Source organism: Arachis ipaensis, chromosome B03 (genome assembly GCF_000816755.2).
Source record: "Arachis ipaensis cultivar K30076 chromosome B03, Araip1.1, whole genome shotgun sequence".
NCBI lineage: Eukaryota > Viridiplantae > Streptophyta > Magnoliopsida > Fabales > Fabaceae > Arachis > Arachis ipaensis.
The window spans coordinates 123,165,446-123,186,535 of NC_029787.2; the positions used below are offsets into that span (position 1 = coordinate 123,165,446).

Genomic DNA, 21,090 nt, shown 5'->3' on the forward strand with positions numbered 1-21,090 from the left:
AAAAAAAAAAAAAAAAGAGATTAAAGGAATAATTTTATAATAACCAAATTAACTAATGTTGACTAATTAAAAAATAATTTTCTATTCTTTTTAAATGTGAATTTACGAAAGATAGTCTAAAGTGAGATTTTAATACATCCTCTCATGTTTAGCACTGGATAAGTAATCGGAACGTGAAATTTGATTGATTGGAAATATGTAGCCTAATAACAATTTTATGATAATTTGGATATCATATTAGATTGAATAAACTTGATTTAGCCTAAAAAATTAACTAAGAAATAATGTTTTTTAAAACGTAGCATGATTGAACTTATAAAGAATGTGGAATTCCTATTTCTATACGTATAAAACTTTATCACTAAAAAAAAAAAGACGACATAAATGAAAAAACCTTAAGCTAAAAACGGAATAGATGCAACATCTTTTTCTTTACTAATGTTTCTATTCTTTAGGAATTTAATATCAAAGATGGCCTAACGATGATTTTATATGGTAAAGCAATTACTTAAAGTGAAGAGGAACTAAGATTTGAACAATCCAATTTTAAATTATAACGAAATCTTATTATAAATTGTCCCCTCAATGTCACAATGTAATGATATGTCAATATAAAACTAGACACCATTTAATTGTATTAAACAAAGAGACTACTTAATACCTTGGGCTAAAACATAAAGCCTTCACTAAAAAAGATGCATAAGTATGGCAATACCATTACTACAGACTATACAGTCTGCAACAGTTCATGCTGGAAGGATCATATGTTTAGTTGGTTTTTTAATTTTGAAAATGACATTTAGAATGTCAATAATTCAATATCATACAACCCTACCAAATGTCATGAGTGTCCATTGTTCCAAATGATGGAACTGTATTAGGGATATTATACTCATAGGTAGAAATGATGGTTTAAACTTTAAACTTTAAACACATGTAAATGGTTTAAGGAGAGAAATGACCTAGACCTGTGATTTGATTTGATTTTTTTATTATTGTGAAATCTTGAATTTGAGCATTTTTAAGTCTAAATATGTTAGACTTAAGAGCAAAAGGTAGAATGTCATAAAAAGTAGAATGTCATAAAACCACAAACAGCAACTTAGCCAGAATGTCATAAAGTTTGAAGTAACCTCATGCATAGTCATATGATAATCAAAAGGTAGAAGCCACCAAAGACGAAAATTCAGATGTTAAAGAATCTCTTTACATAAGAAATAGAGCAGCTTCCTTGATTATTACATAACTGGAGGCCTTTAGAAGAAGGGAGCTCTGGCAGGGGTTCCCTTTCTCTTATTTACCCGCTTGCTGGTTCCAGCTTCCTCCTTTTGATCCTCCTTAAGCAAAATGAAGGGAGGAACTGAATGATCAGACTTCTTTAAAACAGCTCGGACCTGAGATATCAGATTAAATAGTCAGAGAGTGATAATTCAAATCACGAATTTAATGGAAGGTGTTAGGGGATGGGAAATCAAGATTGTGGATGATGCTAAGTTTACTACTTTACTCTCAGCACCTTGCAAGATATGGAGCAGTAACGATATAAATTGGGGTTGGCCAACTTTCTCCTACAGGTCTTGCATGATGATGCCCTTCTCCATTTTACAGAACCATGGTGCGGAAGAGGCTCCAGAGCAATAACGGAAAGCTTATTGGATTTGTAAGGCTGCAAGCATAAAAGATTCGAGTGAAATGATTGCTGAGGTGTACTATCTTGATGTGATACTTAGGTTTTGTCATCAGAGAAGAATGCAATATAGAATTATAGCTATTATCAGAAAGTTCACAGAAGTATTTGAATGTTTCAGGATTATCAGAAAATTAATTTGGCCTTCTATGTTAACTTAATATGCACTGCAAAGTAAACAGGACAACAACACAATGATGTGGTTAGGACTTGCGAACGACCCCAGTAAAAGGATATTCATCAGAAGAATTAGCACACAATTAGCAAAAGTTTGAGTGATATTGATTGATGTATTGTCTGTCTCGGATTTTCATGCCAACCACAATATTCATACAAGTTGTATACAATCATCAGTTGGGAAGTTATTCCAAAGATCATATGACAATGAAATTTTTATTACATACTAAGAATAGTCACTTGGGTTAAGTCGAGCAAAGATAATTATCCCTATGAATTATGAAAAGTGCATCACACAGCAAACACCTAGAAGGAAAAGAACTAAATGATGCATTAAATCAGAAGAACAGACAATCAATATTTATTAACGGCCAAACCCGCTACCCACATAAATTGAGGTAACCAATAGTACGTTAAATAACAAATCCATAGGATTCAAAAACTACTCATGAAATAATACGTTAGAAACTTACATTAAGGTAGGATATCGTACCTGAATTTGTGAGCAGTCAATATGCTCTCTCATAGCATCAATGCGAACAACAGCTTTGTAACTATGCTTGTAGATTGTGATCACCTTATGAAGAACATGTTTGGGTCCAGATGCACAATTTTGGCAAATTAGCTCAGTACAGGTTACACAGTATTGGTTTAACTCATTCTTAAGCACAGGATGAGTTGCACAGGAAGATTCAAAGAAAGTCCTTTTCAGAAGAGACTTAAGCCACTCCGGCTGAAGAGCTTTCTTCACTTTCTTAGCCTAAAAAAAAGTAAACACATCATTAAAGTATATAATTCAAATTAACGAGTTACAAAATATCATCCACCTTATTTTTCTTAACAATAATAATAATAATAAAAATAAAAATAGAAAATTCACTGTATATCTTCAATTGATTGTGTGTCGTAAAAGTCAGGTATCCTGCTTCAATGTTGGCATTATGAGGTCAGAAACATAGTTTGTTCATTTGGACGCATCCATGCATCCAAATTCACTTTGTTGCCAAAACAGTGTTGTCTTTTACATTTGAAACTGAAGAAAGCAATACGCGTGCAGCAATTAAAATAACGGTATCTATTAATTTTAAGTAAAGCAGACTACAATTTGAGGATCACATTGAAAACAATAACTACAGCAATTCTTTCTGTCTTTGCTGAAGCAGTTTGCTATTCAAATCTGACAACATATAAATTCTCACATTTCAACCCTGGGAAAACTCATAAGACTACAATCTTCAACCAAAATAGAAAATAAGAAATGTTTCGTATTAATTACGTTAGGACTGAATCTATGAAAAAATTACGCCTTTAAGAACTAACAGTTTGATATATCTAAAATCCATTCAAGTTTCATTGACCTTTTATTTAACTTCCATCGTGGGTATATAAACTGAGAAAACCAAATCTTTATTCTGGTCACTTTCAGCTACTCATTTGACTAGCATTCAATTTGAGTGCATCTGAGAATGAAATTGGTATACTCTTTCTCTCTGAATGGTTTATCAAGCAGAAAGGGTTTGTGCCATATAAATTCTTAATTAAAATACCAAACCATGAACAAGTTGTCCTCTAGAAACACTCCATTGATTCAGTTTTTCTCATGATTGCAGCAAGAATGAACAGGATACCAAAGATAAAGGAGCATTTGCTAAATGCTTCTCAGATGATTGTACAGAGAAAACGTATAACAGAAAAAAAAAATTCTGTACACCTACCTTGGCCACTTGGTTAGACGAAGAAGAACTCATTGGTTCCTACTTTCAGATTCAAATGGAGAGTCCAGTCTAGGTGAAGAACAAGAAGGAAAGGAAGAGGGGAAAGGATTACTCGAAGCGGCGCATCTTGTTTTATCTTCTTTTTTTTTTCTAATTTTCTAAACCTAGGACAGAGTGTTTATTTGGCAGTGGTGCTTCCTTTCCTTCTGATCGAGTGTTACCTTATATGACTAGAACTAGGGTGCTAAGAAATATAGTATATTAATCCAGAAATGGGCATCTGAATATGCAAATTATTAATTGTTGATGGAAAATTGAAGAACAAAAGTTGACTGTTACCTCAATTACTCATCCCAATCAGATAAGTCTAACAACTGTCATTAGCCCCCCTGGAATTCATGCTGATTTTCTCATCAACTGTCAACCTTATCAACAAATGAGTTCAAGAAGAAACAATGCATTTTATTCAGAAGAAAAAGTTAAAAAAAGCAAAAGAAAAAAACAATAAAGTCTTAAATATCATTGTAAGTTTTAGCACCTTTTGCATCAGCAGAAGGCCTGGATTCCTGGTGAAACCTCAACGGTCCCATAATCAAAACGCAAAAGCTGCAACAATATATTGTTCTTATGCAAAGGATAACATATATGAAGGTTTGCTCCGGATAAGTGTTCATAAATCACCACTACTAAGGTTTTCACTATTCTTTCATTCAAATGGCAAACAAAGTTGCAAGCTTTAAGAGGTGAAGGCACTTACACATTAGAGAATGGAGGTGCGTTTTGACGGGGAAGCAGAAGCACCAAATTGAGTATGCGCGCATTGCCCTCAGTGGCATCCATTGTTGGAAACGTGCAATGAAGTTATGCCACTGCTGAGCATGCAATAGAGCAGGTAGGGTTCTTCTTCATCACAACCCGAACAAGTCAATAATGATCGTGCTATTTCCATTTTGGGTCAAATATTCTGATTTTATTTTAATTTTTTCCATATATGATGAGTTTTGTTTTGTAGATATATAATGAATAATGATTTTTTTTCTTTGGAATTTGGATTGTACTGAGCAAAACGAGGAAGCAATCTCTGGGCTGGACCCGATTCAAGAACCCACGATGGGCTCCGCTATATGTCAAGAACTTCTTAAAAGCCTGAAAAATTAACAAAAAGCCTATTGTAGAAATTTATTGTTTCTTCTTCGTGGGCCTTTAAGCCCGGTCTCTGTATATATAAAAAAAAGTTCAATTTATAACCATGTAGACTTGGGGAAAAAAAATAAGACTAAAAGACAAATAGGTCCCTTACCTTTTAAAATGGGGACATTTTCGTCCCTCAAAATTGGAAAATACATTTCGATCCCCCACGTTTTAAAACGGGAGACAATTATACCCTTCTATCCATTTTGGGCCAAAAACGGCAACGGAGCCAGCTGACATGGAGGGGCAGTGAATGACGTGGCCGTTACGCTCGCTGAGGTGGATTGGGACGAAATTTAACTGGACAAATTCGTCCCTGAAGTGCCAAACGCAAGGTGGAAGTCATGGCCGCTGCTTGTGCGATCGTCCATGATGAGCGAGGGGGGTTCTTCATGCACAAGATCTCTCACAATAAGAAACAGTTCAAAGGGGTTTGATCCTCCTCCATCTCCTAGATAATACTCATTGGTTTTCTTCACAAGCTCCATGATCCTAAGGTGTTCATCTTTCACAACTTTAAGCTCCTCCTCACATTCCTCTACAAACCCTTTCATTTCCTTAACAAATCCACCTCTCTCATTGTTCTCGCCACAACATTTGGTTACAATCTCTCGAATTTCGCTAACACGAGCATTGAGAATGTATAACATCCTAATGAAATTCTGATGATCAATTATTGCTTCTTTCTTTACTTCAGATAACTCATCCTTTATACCTCCCAATAACACTTGTAAACCAAGCATCAGATACTCTTTCTCTGTCTCATGTTGCACAAGGCTATTATTGTTTTCATTAGAGTTGCTTATATCACCGTTGATTTTGGGAATGTTATGCTTTTGATTCATAGTTTCTCTTCTTCCTTCTGAGCCACCTGCTCTACAATGAAGTGTAGCAAACTAGTCTTCCCATCAATGCTTTTCACATCAGGAAGCTTCCTAAGAGCACTTAGGTTGAAACCTTGTGCATTTCCCCTAGAAGTTCCGGCATTCATCCGGTTTCCAGCTTTGAGAATTGCCTCAAGAAACTTCAGTAATAGGTCACTAGCCCTCATCTCCTTGCAACCCTTTTCAAGAACTTTGGCTTCAATTGGTTCTTATGACTTCCGTGAAGCGCACAAGCTCCAAAGGCGCGTGAAGGATGGTGACATTGCAAGATAACTTAGAGAGCAACCAAACTCTCAAACAGAAAGATAAAACAAACACAACTTTACCAAATCACCAAATCATGAAGAAGATCAACATCAATAAAATGAACTCAAATTCATCATATTCAACAAAGATCCATCAAATTCTAAATCAAAATAACGAATCAAACAACCCCAAATCAAAACAAAAACTTCTTTTTTTTATCTATTTTGGGAAAAGATTAATAGAAAACTGACCCTGTAGAGTGTGTTCAAGCACTTGGAGCAGCCACCAAGACCAGGGAAGCCATTGACATTGTTGGTTCTACTGATGCAATTCTTCTCTAACCTTCTCATAGTTTTATCCCCAACAAGTTCACCATTTTCATTAACTGAAAATGCATCTGGGCAACTCAGAGGTGAAGCCTTATCCCACAGAAGCATAACACAACATCACATGTCTCATTGGGTCTTTTCAGCTGAATCCCTCTCACTTTCAGTGCATTCTCTAAGTCATTCACACATGTTTCTGAGTCATCTGGTAACAATGGCATCTCATATGACAATGATGATGTGTGGGTATGGCTATGGGTTAATGCAGTGGAAGAATATGCAGAGTATAACCATGATGCAAGAACAGGGCAGCACCGTGTGCGGTGGAGCTCCATGTCAGAACCACCACCACCACAGCCTCCACAAGCATTCTTTATACCGTCAAAGAGTTCATCTGAGAGTGTCAAGGGGCAACCTTTGACATCAGATTGTTCAGGGAATGCAGGGATGGTTGCTGTTGATGGATGAGATGGGCCTGGGCCTTGGCTTTTGTTTGGGAGAATGGGCTTAAGGGTTTGAAGGGTTGTTGTTGATGATGAGTCATTGCACATGCAGCAATGGAAGAAGAAGATGATAATGCAGAAGAAGAAAAGGGTTAGTGGTAGTGGAGCTGACATGGTGTTTGATGAAATGTTTATGAGAGAAAAAGAAAGAAAGGGTATAATTGTCCACTAAAATTTCGTCCCAATCCACCTCACCAACTGTAACGGCCACGTCATTCACTGTCCCTCCATGTCAGCTGGCTCCGTTGCCGTTTTTGGCCCAAAACGGACTGAAGGGTATAATTGTCTCTCGTTTTAAAACGTGGGGGATCGAAATGTATTTTCCAATCTTGAGGGACGAAAATGTCCCCGTTTTAAAAAGTAAGGGACCTATTTGTCTTTTAGTCAAAAGATAAACACATGTAGATGCATTCTGAATTTTGGAGGATAAGTAACTACTAACTAAATTTCTTTAAGCCTTAACTAAATAGTGAAGCCTGTAAGGCCCAAAAAAGAACAAAAAATTGTGGAGCCGATGGAGGCATTGTTGTCAAACTCTCGAGTTAACTCGTAAACTCGTACGAGTTTAGGTAGTGGAATCGAGTTAACTCGAACACAAACTCATTTCTGGGTAGACTCAGGTAGACTCGGGTAAACTCACATAAACTCGGTCAAACTCGCGAGTTTTCGGACGAGTCAGCGAGTTTGCTTTGTTTGGCCTTATTCACAAAAACGGAGCTGTTTTGGCCCCAAAAAAGAGGAAAAAAGGGAGCAACGTATGAACGTAACCCTAAACAGCTAAATTCCTCACTTTGCTCGCCACACTCACTCAGTCACTCTCTTCTCCAATCCCTCTTCGCATTTCGTCTGTCTGTTCCTCGCCGCCGTTCGCCATTTGTCATTCCCCAAATAGCTCGTCACTGTCTCTCTCTCTCTCTCTTTCTCTCTCTCCGCTATTCTCTCATTCTCACTCTCTCGTTCTGCTCTCTATTGACTCTGTTATACATCAAATCTCGTGGACTCGTGGAGCCTCTGCTGTCACCACGCTACCGTCGTTCGTCGCATCCTCTTTCGATCGTCGCGTCCTCTGCTGGTTCGTCGTGTACTCTGCTGCCGTTCATTCTTGTCTGCTTGCACAGCACAGCAATGCTTTGTTCCTCAACTGAGCCTACTCTATTCAGCCATTCAGATTCAGGTATGTTTAAAAAAAATTAGTTACTGAATTGCTGCATGTTGTAGTTGTTACTTGTTAGTGTTAGTTAATTGTTACTTGTTATTGAATCTAAATGTCTGAAACTCTGAAATCTCAAATCTGAATTTACCAACTTTGATAGTGGATAACTTTGTAACTGTTAGTGGATAACTATGTAATAACTGAAGGATTTGAATGTGTGTTCTAGAGTACCTGTTATAATTATATTATAGTATTATGTTAATTTATTATTTTTTTTACGTTGAAATTGTTGAGTTTTTAATGCCTATATTTGAGTAAACATATATATTATACACGATATATATATTTTTTACAAAAAAATTAGAGTGAATACCCCATCCGACTCCTGACAATTATCTCGAAAGGACAACGAGACTCCCAAGAAAAAAAATACCCAATCCGGCCCCTGATCTTTTTTTTGGGACTGATTAGCCCCTGTGCAAAAAAAAAAACAACATTAATTTTTTTGGCACAGAGGCCTCGTTGTCCTTTCGAGGTAATTGTCAAGGGCCGGGTTGGGTTTTTTTTTTTGTCAAGGGCCTCGTTGTCTTTCGAGGTAATTGTCAGGGGCTATTTTGGGTTTTTCTCAAAAAATTATAACAGATAAACTTATACGAATCTACAAGTCGAGTCTACGAATCGAGTTTAGGTCAGCTCCACGAGTTTACCTAGACTCGCGAGTTTAACCACCTTGGACGGAGGAATTTGAATTTGAGAAGTTTTTTACCATGCGAAGTGATGGATACAAACCCTTGAAAATATTGGAAAAAAATAACACTTTGCTCCTAGCATTAGACAAAACCAGATAATTATTCCAAGACAATTCAATATGATTGATTTTGAGCACTATTAAATATGTGGTATTCATGATATAACATAGGACGGTTACACTATCTTTGTATACATTTTAATTATTCCAAGACAATTCAATATGATTTGATTTTGATCACTATTAAATATGTGGTATTCATGATATAACATGGGACGGTTACACTATCTTTGTATACATTTTGCTTTATATCTTTGGTCATTGCTACGGTGCTTAAGGTAGATTCCTTCAGCAGGTGTAAAGAAGTGGTAAAAAAATGTGAAAATGACGCGTGTGAGGGTTAGGCTGACACTGAGGTAGATTTTGTGCAAAAACAAAAGGTGCAGTAACTGTCGGATAATGAAGTTAGATTAATCTACACTTAATCATTATAATTACATTAGTAGGCTTTTTTGGTGTCGATCTGTGACCCTACCCTTTTTGTAAGAAGGCAGTTGGTGTACAATTTAAAAGGTACGGCATTTTGAGCCTCCAAAAATTTGATAATTCAAAAATAATAATAATAAAAAGAGTAATATGAACGTCAACCAAAAACAAATATATATATATACACAAAACATTACCCTACTTTGTGTTATCGCCGTTTAAGTCTTTAACCAAACTTCTCCCGCATCATAAGAAATCTTCCCAGGTACTCAGACAGATTTAAATATTTAATTTGAATTTTGAACTAAATTGATAACCCATTTACAAGGAATAACAATTTCATTTTACCGCTTAAATATAATTTTCAAAACATATTTCTATACATAATTATGTCAAAAAAAATTATTAGTATGGAGACAACTTAATCTATTTTACTTCAATAATTAGACTCCTAAACAACAATAGTGTTTTCCAAAAAAAATAAGAAAAATAGAAGACAATAATTTGTACAAGAAAAAAAAAATAAAAATTTCATAAAAAATAATTATATACACGGAAAAAAATAAGAATTTGTACAAGGAAATTTTTGTTTAATTTTAAATTTTTTCTTTATTTTGACAATGATTTAAATTTAGAAAAATCAAAAATAAAAATATTGTTAAAATATAAAACATTGTGGAATCCATATATAGTCTATAACTTTGTTATCATATCCTATCAATCACACAATATTCAAACCAAACAAAAAATAAGCCCAAACATCATATATCTAAAAATTCTCTGGGACAGCAGAAAAAAGCCCAACAAATTAATTATGGAATTACCAATTACTAATCACCAACACCTCCCGACAACTCTTCTGATAGTTTCTGTCATTTCTGCGAATGCAGCAGGATTTTTCACAGTGATACAACACGCGTCTATCCTAATGTAGCCGCATCGTTTCAGCAAGTGCGGAAAAAGTTTTCATTCAGTACAGTAGCACGACCCTATATCTTTTACTTTGTATGTTAAAAATGATTATGAGATTAATTTTGATGCTGAAAATGTAAAACATTTTACATAGTTATTTAATCACATTTGTTTTTTAGATCACCATTCACATAATTAATGTATAAAATTATTATTTTTATTAATTTTACGTTACATAATTAAATGCATGTGTAAAACTACTTTGTACTAATAATACACTAAAATTATTAATTAAAAAATAATTGATAAAAAAATATGAGAAAATATTTTTTCCTGTATAGAACAGAAATATCAGAAATATACAAAATGATGCACAATAATAAACCAAATTTTATTTAATAATTTGTTAATTTTTTTATAAAAATGTTTCATTTATATCGATGTGTATTTTTAGTTTTTCTTTTATCTAGTCAACCAATTGAATTAGAAAAATACTTTTTTATACATTATCCTCATACAATTAAAAATATTTATCATAAGTTGGATAAAAAATAGATGCACAATTTATTTATTTTATTTCTTCTTCTTTAAAAAAACAATGAAGATATATGTCACCCGAAGTCCAAAATTACTACTCCAAACAATAGGAGAGACATAATATTTATGAATCATTCTATCATTATACAATAGGTTATATTCTGATTCTAAGCATACTGATGTAGCATGTTTTGGTATTAATACGCTTGTCTCTCTCTTTTTTTCTTATTTTTGAAAAGTATTAATAATTGATTTGTTAACATTAATGATTAATTATATATGATAAGATATGTCAATAATTATAAATTTTATATCATACCTTTTTAAGTAATTACAAGATTTGTTAATAATTATTTATTAATTATGTTGATTCTTTTTTATATTTATCATCATATTCATTGTATATAGAGGATTTTATTTACCGTTTATGAACATATGTTCTAGAATTGGAGACTTTTATTTAGTTTCTTAGTTTAGTTTGATTCTTTCTTATCTTTATTGATATTATATATAAAGTATTTTATTTACTATTAATGAGCGTACATTCTAAAGTCGACAATTTTTGTGTGGTTTTTCAATTCGTGTTTCTTCGTAAATATATAATATATTTTTTATTTATAAAAAAAAAGAAATTGATTCCTCTAAGAAAGAAATTAAAATTTCGTCATCTTTTTACTAATTTTTCCATACTTTTATAACTTTAATTATATAATAATTGTTCCTAATTAAATTTATGGGCAATTTACGTTAGTAAATTGTTTGATACCAATATTACGCAAATACATTGTTTTCAAATTCAATACGCAAATGCGTTGTTTCACTATTTTATGTAAACCTCTACTGGCAGTAGCGGTTTACAGGTGTGCATAAACCGCTACAACCAGCCGCGGTTTATGTGTGTGAGTGTGAGTGTAAACCCAGCGGTTTACGTACGTGTGTGTGAGTGTAAATCGCTACTGGCAGTAGCGGTTTACGTGTGTGTGAGTGTAAACCGCTATAGGCTATTGTAGTGTGCTGCTTATATAGTCAAATTATACAAAATTAAATAAAAATTAACTAAGTTCCATACAAAACTAAGTTCTATACAAAAGAACATGTATTAATAGAAATAATTAAAAATTTTATATGAATAATGAGTACTAAAAATTTCGATACAAAAATATAACAATATGCATTAGAGAATATAAAAAAAAATTCTATTATTTATATACTAAAATAAATTACTATTAATATGTATTTTATATTTATATTTTAACTTATTTTTATAATCGTGGATTTTAATATAGGCTTATGTATCATGGTCGATTTTATGTACTCACTGCAACATCTTTTTAATTAGACTTTTCTTGTGAAATATCATAATTTTTTGTTTGTCTGTTTTTTTTTCTTTAAAGACAAACATGACTTCTATGTTTTAACTCTTGTCCACTGTAAATAACTAAGTGTGTTTTTACGTTCTGTTCAATTATTAAATTGAAAAATAATTTAAAAAAATATTATTTTTTGCTAATTTTGTCATTCGATTTTATTTGTAATAAAAAAATCAAGAATAATTATCAGTTTTTATAAGTTTTGATTTTTTTAATCAATTTTTCATTTATTTTGTTTGTTCATAGTAATATGTTTTTTTAGAAATTTTTTTTATATTCTCTAATGCATATTGTTATATTTTTGTATCGAAATTTTTAGTACTCATTATTCCTATAAAATTTTTAATTATTTCTATTAATACATGTTCTTTTGTATGGAACTTAGTTTTGTATGGAACTTAGTTAATTTTTATTTAATTTTGTATAATTTAACTATATAGGCAGCACACTACACGTAAACCGCTATAGCCTATAGCGGTTTACACTCACACACGTAGCGGTTTACACTCACACACACGCACGTAAACCGCTGCTGTACATTCACACACTCACACACATAAACTGCGGCTGGTTGTAACGGGGTTTATGCACACCTGTAAACCGCTACTGCCAGTAGCGATTTACATAAAATAGTGAAACAACGCATTTGCGTATTGAATTTGGAAATAATGTATTTACGTAATATTGGGGATCAAACAATTTACTAACGTAAATTGCCCTAAATTTATTTTTTTCATAATTTTGCAACGTAATTATCTTTTGTGACAAGCACCCTATGTTTGAAATGGGTTGTATTTATTAAGACATAGTCAAATTTATTCAAATATTACCTTTGTGTATTGTAAGAATTAATATATTTGTTTCATTTTGTTATAAGATTTTAGTTTATATACTTTCTTTAAAAAATAGATGCTTTTATAAGGATAAGTTTGTACTGTTTAATATGCATGTTTTTAAGATGAGATTTTAATTTTAGCGTTAAAAAACAATACAATTTTGAATTAGTGAGCATAACTCAAAACTAGAGATATATATCATTAATGCTAAATTTGTTGGGTTATGCTTTTAAGTTTTAAGATTACATGTTTGGGAAAAAATTCTAACATGATAAGTTTTGGTGGCAAAACTTAGGAAATTAATCCCAAAATAACTCTTGACAATTATCTCAAAAGACAACGAGATTCTTGACAAAAAAAATATCCAATTCGGTTCCTGAGATTTACTTTTATGGGATTAATTAGTCCTGTGCAAAAAAAAATTTTTTTTTTACATAGGAGCTAATCAGTCCAAAAAAAAGATCAGTATTATTTTATATAAGTTAAATATATTCATAAATAATTTATTTTAAAAATATATTTCAGACATAAATATAAAGAAATAAACATTTTTCGTATATCGCATAGACTGTTTACATGTGAAACTACATGTTATAGCAATTAACAAGTGATTATAACATATCATTTCAAAAAAGGAAAATAGTTGGTAATGAAAATCAAATCCAAACATCTCCATGCAAGTATTGTTACCAAGAAGTTCATGTTGCACATTATAAGGGATGAACAGAATCTTTCATCTAACACCATCTATTACAAGAATATACCATTTCCAAAATTTAATGATAATGGTATCATAGTTTTTCCTAATACATACAGGATTCATATCCAACCTATTGAATTAGTTTCTCATATTACAAAGATACTCCACATCCATGAATATACAAGTGCATTTAAAATGACATCTTCTTAGTTATAGTGCATATATTTGGTACTGAATGCTACTAACAAGGACTTATCTAAAATTGATTTGGCTATCTCAAATTGAACCATATAAATAAGCACTTGTTAAACAAGAAGATCACAAGAAAAAAACGTTTCGTTTTTAAGCATGACTAGAAAGAAGGTGAAATTGGCTTTCATAGTGAATGATTCTGCAAGAAAGGCAACTTTCAAGAAAAGGAAGAAGGGACTATTGAAAAAAGTTGATGAACTCAGTACTCTTTGCGGGATTGACGCATGTGCTATCATCTATAGCCCGTATGATCCTCAACCAGAGGTTTGGCCGTCGCCATTGGGGGTTCAACAAGTGCTTTCCAAGTTCAGGTAACTTTGCAGTTACTTACTGATTTGTTATATGCAGGATTTTTGTATTTAATTTTATTTTCTGATTACTATGATCGTTAGGAGGATGCCTGAAATGGAGCAAAGCAAGAAGATGGTGAACCAAGAGAGTTTTCTAAGGCAGAGGATCGCAAAGGCGACAGAGCAGTTGAAGAAGCAGACCAAAGAGAACAGAGAGAAGGAGATGACCCAGCTCATGTTTCAGTACCTTGGTGAAGGTAACATCATGCACAATGTGAACATGCTTGATTTGAACGATCTTGCATATTTGATTGATCAGTATTTGAAGGATATCAATAGAAGGATTGAATTGTTGACAAGAGAGTCTCAGTCTCAGAGTCAACTCCCAATGCCACCACCACCGGTAGTTAAAGATGAGGTGGCAAATGTTGAAGAAGAGGGACAAGGGAGCCATGCCCAGCAAGGTTTGAACATCAACATGGATTCCATGCAACCAAAGGAAAATTGGTTTGTCAATTTGATGAGTGGTGCTAATGTGGATCAGCCACATGTATTTGGAGATGCTAATCAACAGAGTGGATTTTGGCCTAACACATTTTTCCATTGAAACAAACAAACGAAGAAATTCAAGTGTTATAAGTGTGGGTTCCTTTGTTGGAGTTGGATCTTTTCATGTTTAAAATAAATATGATTTGGCATATGCATATTTTTATATGAGATGATTGCTCTTAGAAAATAAAATATTAAAAAGATAAGCAATCAGTAATAGAGATTATGTTCATTTTGAACATTAGAAGATCTAGTTCCTTTTGTTATGTGTTTATATGTGAAAATAAGTGACCATGTGCTGGTGGTCTATGACTCTTAAGTTTGGCTTGTTTTTCTCTTTGTTATGTCGCTCTCTGTTTTGATAAACGGACTCTTGGCTTTTGGTGTGGCTTTTTATTTTGAGATTTGGTGCTCCTCTCATGATTCCAAGGGATGCATTTCAAGGAATCAATTGAATACATAACGCAATTTCCATGCTCTGTTTATGTGTATTATTAGATGATATAGAGAGAGAGAATCTCAGATTTTTCCAAAAAATGAATTTCATTATTCAAAGAATGAATTGAATGTTGGAGCATATGTATGCTTCCTTTATGCGAGTATCTTTGTACAACAAAGAATGAATCAATGTTCTATGCTATATTGCTATGAGTCTATGACCTACACAAGAAGAAAAAAGATGAAGTGTGTCTAATTAGAATGACTTCTTAAGGTACTTGAGTTCCAATGAAGAAGAATCAACACACTGTGCCTTGCCTCGATAAGCATTCAACAGTTTGAGCAACTCAGTAGCCTTCTCCTTAGTGCTATCATCACAACCAACTTGCAACACAACCAACAATTTCTGAAAGGCACCAACTTGAAGGGCCTCAATCAGAGCCCCTTCATCACGCTTATCCCAAACCTTCCAAAGTATAGAAACCGCAAAGCTAGAGGCCAATTCTGACACCCTCAAGATCTTCTTGATTGCAAGAGGAACCATTAGAGCATTGCTCTTGGCAAAATCCTTCCCCTTTTGGAAATCACAAATGGAATCCAAGACCCCCAATGCCTTCTCAGTTATCCCTCTTTCACCATCAAGAATGATATCCAACAGCAATGAGACCAAACCTAATTCCACAAATCTCTCTGCAATTACTTCTCTACTTTGTGCTAATGAAACCAAATTGAAAATTGTGGCCAAACATGATTTTGTAGCAATTGGACCAATTGGCTCCCTAATCATCTTAACCAAAGCCTCAACAAGTTGTTCATTTTTCTCCAGTGCTTCAGCACTTAGCTCCTTAATCACCAAAGAAGCACTTTGTCTTGCTCCAAGGTCATTACCACCTAGGAACAAAACCAACCGGGTCAACGAATTTTCCGAGCCCAAACACCCTTTACCCTCTTCGCCAATAGGAAGCATCCACGTCAGATTCTCCAAAATCTCTGCCAAGACAACCACGTGCTTGCCGAACGAATCACGTGAGAAATTCTGAAACGCACGTGCGAGTACATCAGCGGAACCGTTGCCAACGACGCACCTCTTGTTCCTCTCGTTCTCCTTCCCCCAAGCCTTGATCTTGGCCAAAGATTCCCGACACGTGGCATCATCACCGCGCTGTGAACCGGACAACAAGGCCTTACATTCCTGGGAAACGTCGTATCTGGAAAGGGGAGCCCTAGGAGTGGGGATCCTCTGGACGCCATGGGAGCTGTTATCGACGCACCAATCCTGAATCATCTTTCTGATGGCGTGGTTGGGGATCATGTCGGAGGTAGTTAGGAGCTGTTTGGTGACGGGGCAGGTGTTGTTACCGGATTCAAGCCACTTGTCGATGCTGTCCCTGTCGTAGGTTATGCCGGTTGAGAGGGTAACGGGGTCTTTCATAATGTCCAAGCTCACTGGGCAGCAAAAGTGTACGGGGATGACAATCTCATCGGCGGAGGGAGGTTGATCCTCCTTTGTCACCTTACGGAGATGGCGGAAGACCTTTCTTTTGGTCCAAGACAAAACCATTATGTCTTTCTTCTTTGTACGTAACTGATAGATTGATGAATCAAGTGTAATTGGAAGCTAAAGAATGTTTGTTTGGGAGAGTTGGGTTATTAGATTTATATACATGTGGGGGGAATACGCGGGTCAAAGGAAGGGTAAAGGGTTGAGTGCGTGGTCCAAGAGAATGGTTCAAAGTAAGAAAATGAAATGAAACGAAGGAATATTGTGTTGACCGTTGAATGTTTGAAGATTGGATTTGAGCAACGATATTTGTCAATAAGGGACAAACAAAATATTTAATAAAGCAGAAGAGTAGTACATATGAGAAAGTAGGAAATTAGGAATTGTACATAGTAGTTAAAACTTTGAAGGCGATCGTGTTATTGCACCCCGAAGCAAGCTCAAAGAAACTCGTGTATAGCGCGTAACAGCTACGCGGCTGTGACCGTGTAGGCGTAGCGTGTCCGCCAGCTTCTAATTTAACAGCCCTGGGTAACAGCAGTATGCACCAGGCTTTGAACACACTCCATTATTATCGTATCGACACTCGAACTTACTCAATCTCTTGAACTAAGACTAAGTCAGTTTAACCCTCAATATTTAGCAAGAAAGCTAAAAATACAAGAAAAATAAAATTTTGGTAGAAAGAACACTATATTACTTAAGTGTTTGTTACAAATCACTCACACATCCAAACTCTAACTCTCACTCTTTATTCATAGTCATCCACCTTCTCAATAGATTGTTAGGATTAAATCTAATGAACGGTCCAGATTAATCATCCAGAACTTTCACTACAAATATCTATCTTACTATATATTTTCTAAATACTTCTAGATTATTCCATACTATTTTTCATACTCCTATATACATTCACATTCTTCTAGAATACTCTACAACCTTTTAGAGTATTCTAGAACCTTCTAAAATATTTCGGGACCTTCTAAGACATTGTAGAACGTTCCGAAACCATTTAGAGCATTCTCAAACACTCTAAAAAACTATACAAACACTTTTAAATCTAGCTTTCTAAAATTTTCCGTGACATTCTCCCCCACCAAATGCGCAGACGTCCTTGTCCCGTTTTGTTCATGATAGCACTCTAGGTGTTCTTGGAATTGGCACAGATCTTCACGAGCTTCCCAGCTAACTTCAGTTATCGGGAGTCATTTCCACTTGATCAAGTATTGGATATTTGGTGGTACTCCTCTTCGTCGCACGACGCGATTAGCTAAGATCTCTTCGATTTCTTTATCAAATGATCTAATCACCACAGGCAGAGCACGACTCGAGTCACCTCTACTCGATTCATCTTGGTCTTCATGATATGGTTTAAGGATACTCACATGGAAGACCAGGTGGATCTTCATAGAGGAAGAAAGTTGTACTTTGTAAGCAACCTCCCTAACACGTCTAATGATCTCAAATGGCCCTTCGTATTTGCGGATTAAGCCCTTATGAACTTTGCGAAAGGCTTTGAATTATTGTGGAAGAAGTTTAATCATTACCTTGTCTCCCACTTTATAGCTTGCATGGCTCCTCTTTATATCTGCCCATTTCTTCATCCTCTTTGCAGCTTTGTCGAGGTAAGAACGAGTGGCATCTGCTTGTTCTTCCCATGACTCAATCATATGATAAGCTCCTGGGCTCTTCCCTGAGTAAGAAGAAGAAAGAGAGTGTGGTGTAAAGGACTGTTGTCCGGTCACAATCTCGAATGGACTTTTCCCTGTGGACTCACTCCTTTGCAAATTGTATGAGAACTGAGCAATGTCGAGGAGTTTTGTCCAGTCCTTCTGATTAGCGCTTACAAAATGCCACAAGTAACACTTGAGTAAGGCATTCACTCTCTTAGTCTGCCCATCGGTTTGAGGATGGAAGCTTGTTGAAAAATGAAGCTCCGACCTAATGAGTTTAAACAGCTCTATCCATAGTCGTCTTGTGAAGCGTGGATCTCGATTACTAATGATACTCTTAGGCAATCCTCAGTACTTCACCACATTCTTGAAGAATAGTCATGCTGCTTCCTCTGCAGTGCAGTCAATAGGGTCAAGTATAAAGGTAGCATACTTCGAAAATCGATCCACTGTCACAAGAATAGATCCAAACCCCTTGAACTTCGATAAGGTAGAGATGAAATCTAGAGAGACACTTTTTCACAATTGCTCTGATGGAGGTAGAGGTTCCAACAACCCACTTGATGTCTTGTTTTCATTCTTATCTTGTTGGCACACAAGACAAGTCTTCACATAACTCTCCACTTCATCTCTTATTTGAGGCCAATAATAGGAAGATTCAATAAGTGCCAAGGTCCTTCGTTGACCTTGGTGACCAGCCCACTTGGTGTCGTGGCATTCTCTCACGAATTTTTTTCTTAGATTTTCCCATTTAGGGACGTATAGTCTTCTCCCTTTAGTGTAGAGAAGGTCATCTTCTAGCCAAAATCTTTTGTTCTTACCTTCTCTAGCCAATTCCACTAACTTCTTGGCTAATGGATCATGATGCAACCCTTCCTTGATGGTATGCACAATATCTCCTTCGACCATAGAAATGGCTACCAAATCAGCTTTGTGGCTCAGTGCATTTGCTACTACATTAGTCTTGCCTGACTTGTATTCTAATTCGAAATCAAACTCAGCTAAAAAATTTGCCACCTAGCTTGTTAGGGGGCTTAATTTCTTCTGAGTTTGGCATAGCTTGTAGCCACATTATCTGTCTTGATGATGAAGTGTGAACTAAGTAAGTAGTGACACCAAGTTCTCAGACAATGCACCACTACGGTCATCTTCTTCTCTTGGACGGTGTTTCGCCTCTCTGTATCATTCAACTTGTGGCTCTCAAAGGCAATAGGATGTCCTTCTTGCATCAGAACCCCTCAAATGGCATAGTCAGAAGTATCGGTGTGGACTTCAAATACCTTTGAGTAGTCAGGCAGTGCTAGTATTGGTCCTTTTGTGATAGCAGCCTTTAACTCATCAAAGGCCTTTTAACACTTCTTTGACCATTTTCAAGAGTGATTCTTCTTGAGAAGATCAATTAATGGTGCAGCCTTGGTGGAGTATCCCTTGATAAACCTCCGATAGTAATTAGCTAACTCAAGAAATGACCTTAATTCAGATACTTTGTTTGGCGGCTCCCATTCTTTGATAGCCTTTACCTTTTCTTGATCCATACAAAGAGTTCCATCTTTAATTATGTGTCCCAAGAAGTAAACTTCATCCCTTGTAAAGGAACACTTTTCCTTCTTTACATATAGGTTATTCTCTCGTAAGATTTTAAACACAGTTCATAAGTGCTCTACATGTTCCTCCAAGGTATTGCTATAGACAACAATGTCATCCAAGTAGACCACTGCAAACCGATCAAGGTAAGGTAGAAAGATCTCATTCATCAAGATACAGAAGGTCGCAAGAGCATTGGTCAAGCCAAAAGACATCACCAACCACTCATACGATCCATACCTCGTGACACACGTGATCTTAGACTCATCACCATTGGCAATTCTCACTTGGTGATATCCTGATCTCAAATCTAGCTTTGAGAACCATTTAACTCTACCAATTTGATCAAACAAATTGGATATCAAAGGAATATGGTATTTATTCTTGATGGTTACCTTGTTGAGTGCTCGATAGTCGATGCATAATCTCAACGAACCATCATGCTTCTTTTGGAACAAGATTAGAGCACCATAAGATGCTTTTGATGGACTGATGAACCCAACATCTAGAAAATCCTTGAGCTTCAACTCCTCAAGTTCTGGCAGTGCCATCCTATAAGGTGCCTAGGCTGGCAGCTTTCCTCCTGACTCCAATTCAATCTTGTGGTCTACCTTCCTCCTAGATGGAAGTTGTTTTGGCAACTCGGGAGGTATAACATCCTTATTTTCTTCAAGGACTTCCTTGATTTTGGGAGGAACGTCTTCTCTTTCAGACATTGACTTCTCTTGTAATAGAGCCAAAAATGTAATCTCTCCCTTCTTGAACCCTTTCTTGAGTTGCATAGTAGAAAACATCGATATTCCTCCAGCTTTAGAGACTATAGGGACCATGCATGGAGACCCTTTCTCCATGACGCATACTATGTCATAGTATTGCATAGGTATTATATTTGCCTTCCTTTGCAAATCGAGCCCGAAAACTATTTTAAAATTGTCCATTGGTGCTATTGAGAAATCCACAAGGCCCTTCCAAGAACCAATAGTCATCTTAACCCCTTTTGCTACTCCCTTAAGGGCTTCACCCTTGGTATTCATGGGTTTGAATCAGTCATTCTTTTCGGTGATCTTCAACGCAAACCTTTTTGCTTCATCAGGCGTGATGAAGTTGTGTGTAGCACCAGTGTCGATCATAGCCATGATGGATTTTTCATTGATAAAGGCTTTGACGTACATCAAGCCTTTCATTTATGCAGTGCTTGCCTCTTTGGCCTTCACAGTATTCATGAGTTGGATAAATCCAACACACTCAGTTACCTAAGATTGAGCCTCTCGTTCCTTGGTGATAGATGCCAGAGTCCCTAGCTTAGAACAGTCCTTTATTTGGTGTGGCCCC

General features: G+C 35.4%; 3 protein-coding genes and 1 pseudogene across 6 annotated transcripts; 1 reads left to right on the top strand and 3 right to left on the bottom strand.

Moving 5' to 3' along the window:
* LOC107631430 (uncharacterized protein At3g50808-like) lies at window positions 1,043-4,723 on the bottom strand. Of its 4 annotated transcripts, XM_021119573.1 has the most exons (7): window positions 4,337-4,703; window positions 4,118-4,185; window positions 3,919-4,004; window positions 3,580-3,648; window positions 2,358-2,624; window positions 1,517-1,666; window positions 1,043-1,394 (listed from the first exon to the last, which is right to left on the bottom strand). In XM_021119573.1, exons 4-7 carry the CDS (start codon window positions 3,610-3,612, stop codon window positions 1,257-1,259), a joined length of 588 nt encoding a protein of 195 aa, XP_020975232.1. In that variant the 5' UTR covers window positions 3,613-3,648; window positions 3,919-4,004; window positions 4,118-4,185; window positions 4,337-4,703; the 3' UTR covers window positions 1,043-1,256. The 4 variants fall into 4 exon arrangements, 2 of the variants coding, with proteins under 2 accessions (XP_020975232.1, XP_016190360.1); XR_002359827.1 differs by lacking the exon at window positions 3,580-3,648 and having other exon boundaries at window positions 2,358-2,897; window positions 4,337-4,723; XR_001618568.2 differs by lacking the exon at window positions 3,580-3,648 and having other exon boundaries at window positions 4,337-4,704.
* On the bottom strand, window positions 6,095-6,812 carry LOC107633825 (annotated as a pseudogene).
* On the top strand, window positions 13,340-15,240 carry LOC107634707 (agamous-like MADS-box protein AGL80). Its single transcript, XM_016338134.2, has 2 exons — window positions 13,340-14,034; window positions 14,116-15,240. The coding sequence occupies exons 1-2, from the start codon at window positions 13,820-13,822 to the stop codon at window positions 14,618-14,620; spliced, it is 720 nt and encodes a 239-aa protein (XP_016193620.1). The 5' UTR covers window positions 13,340-13,819; the 3' UTR covers window positions 14,621-15,240.
* On the bottom strand, window positions 15,087-16,793 carry LOC107631429 (U-box domain-containing protein 21). The gene has a single exon (XM_016334873.2). The coding sequence runs from the start codon at window positions 16,559-16,561 to the stop codon at window positions 15,257-15,259; it is 1,305 nt and encodes a 434-aa protein (XP_016190359.1). The 5' UTR covers window positions 16,562-16,793; the 3' UTR covers window positions 15,087-15,256.

What these genes read in the sequence shown, in the direction of transcription:
- LOC107631430 (XM_021119573.1), bottom strand. Translation starts at nt 3,612, where the DNA reads ATGAGTTCTTCTTCGTCTAACCAAGTGGCCAAG. An exon ending in CGTCTAACCAAGTGGCCAAG is followed by an intron (nt 2,625 to 3,579) that starts GTAGGTGTACAG and finishes ACTTTTTTTTAG; the next exon opens with GCTAAGAAAGTGAAGAAAGC. An exon ending in TTGACTGCTCACAAATTCAG is followed by an intron (nt 1,667 to 2,357) that starts GTACGATATCCT and finishes TTATGCTTGCAG; the next exon opens with CCTTACAAATCCAATAAGCT.
- LOC107634707 (XM_016338134.2), top strand. Translation starts at nt 13,820, where the DNA reads ATGACTAGAAAGAAGGTGAAATTGGCTTTCATAGTGAATGATTCTGCA. An exon ending in CAAGTGCTTTCCAAGTTCAG is followed by an intron (nt 14,035 to 14,115) that starts GTAACTTTGCAG and finishes TATGATCGTTAG; the next exon opens with GAGGATGCCTGAAATGGAGC.
- LOC107631429 (XM_016334873.2), bottom strand. Translation starts at nt 16,561, where the DNA reads ATGGTTTTGTCTTGGACCAAAAGAAAGGTCTTCCGCCATCTCCGTAAG.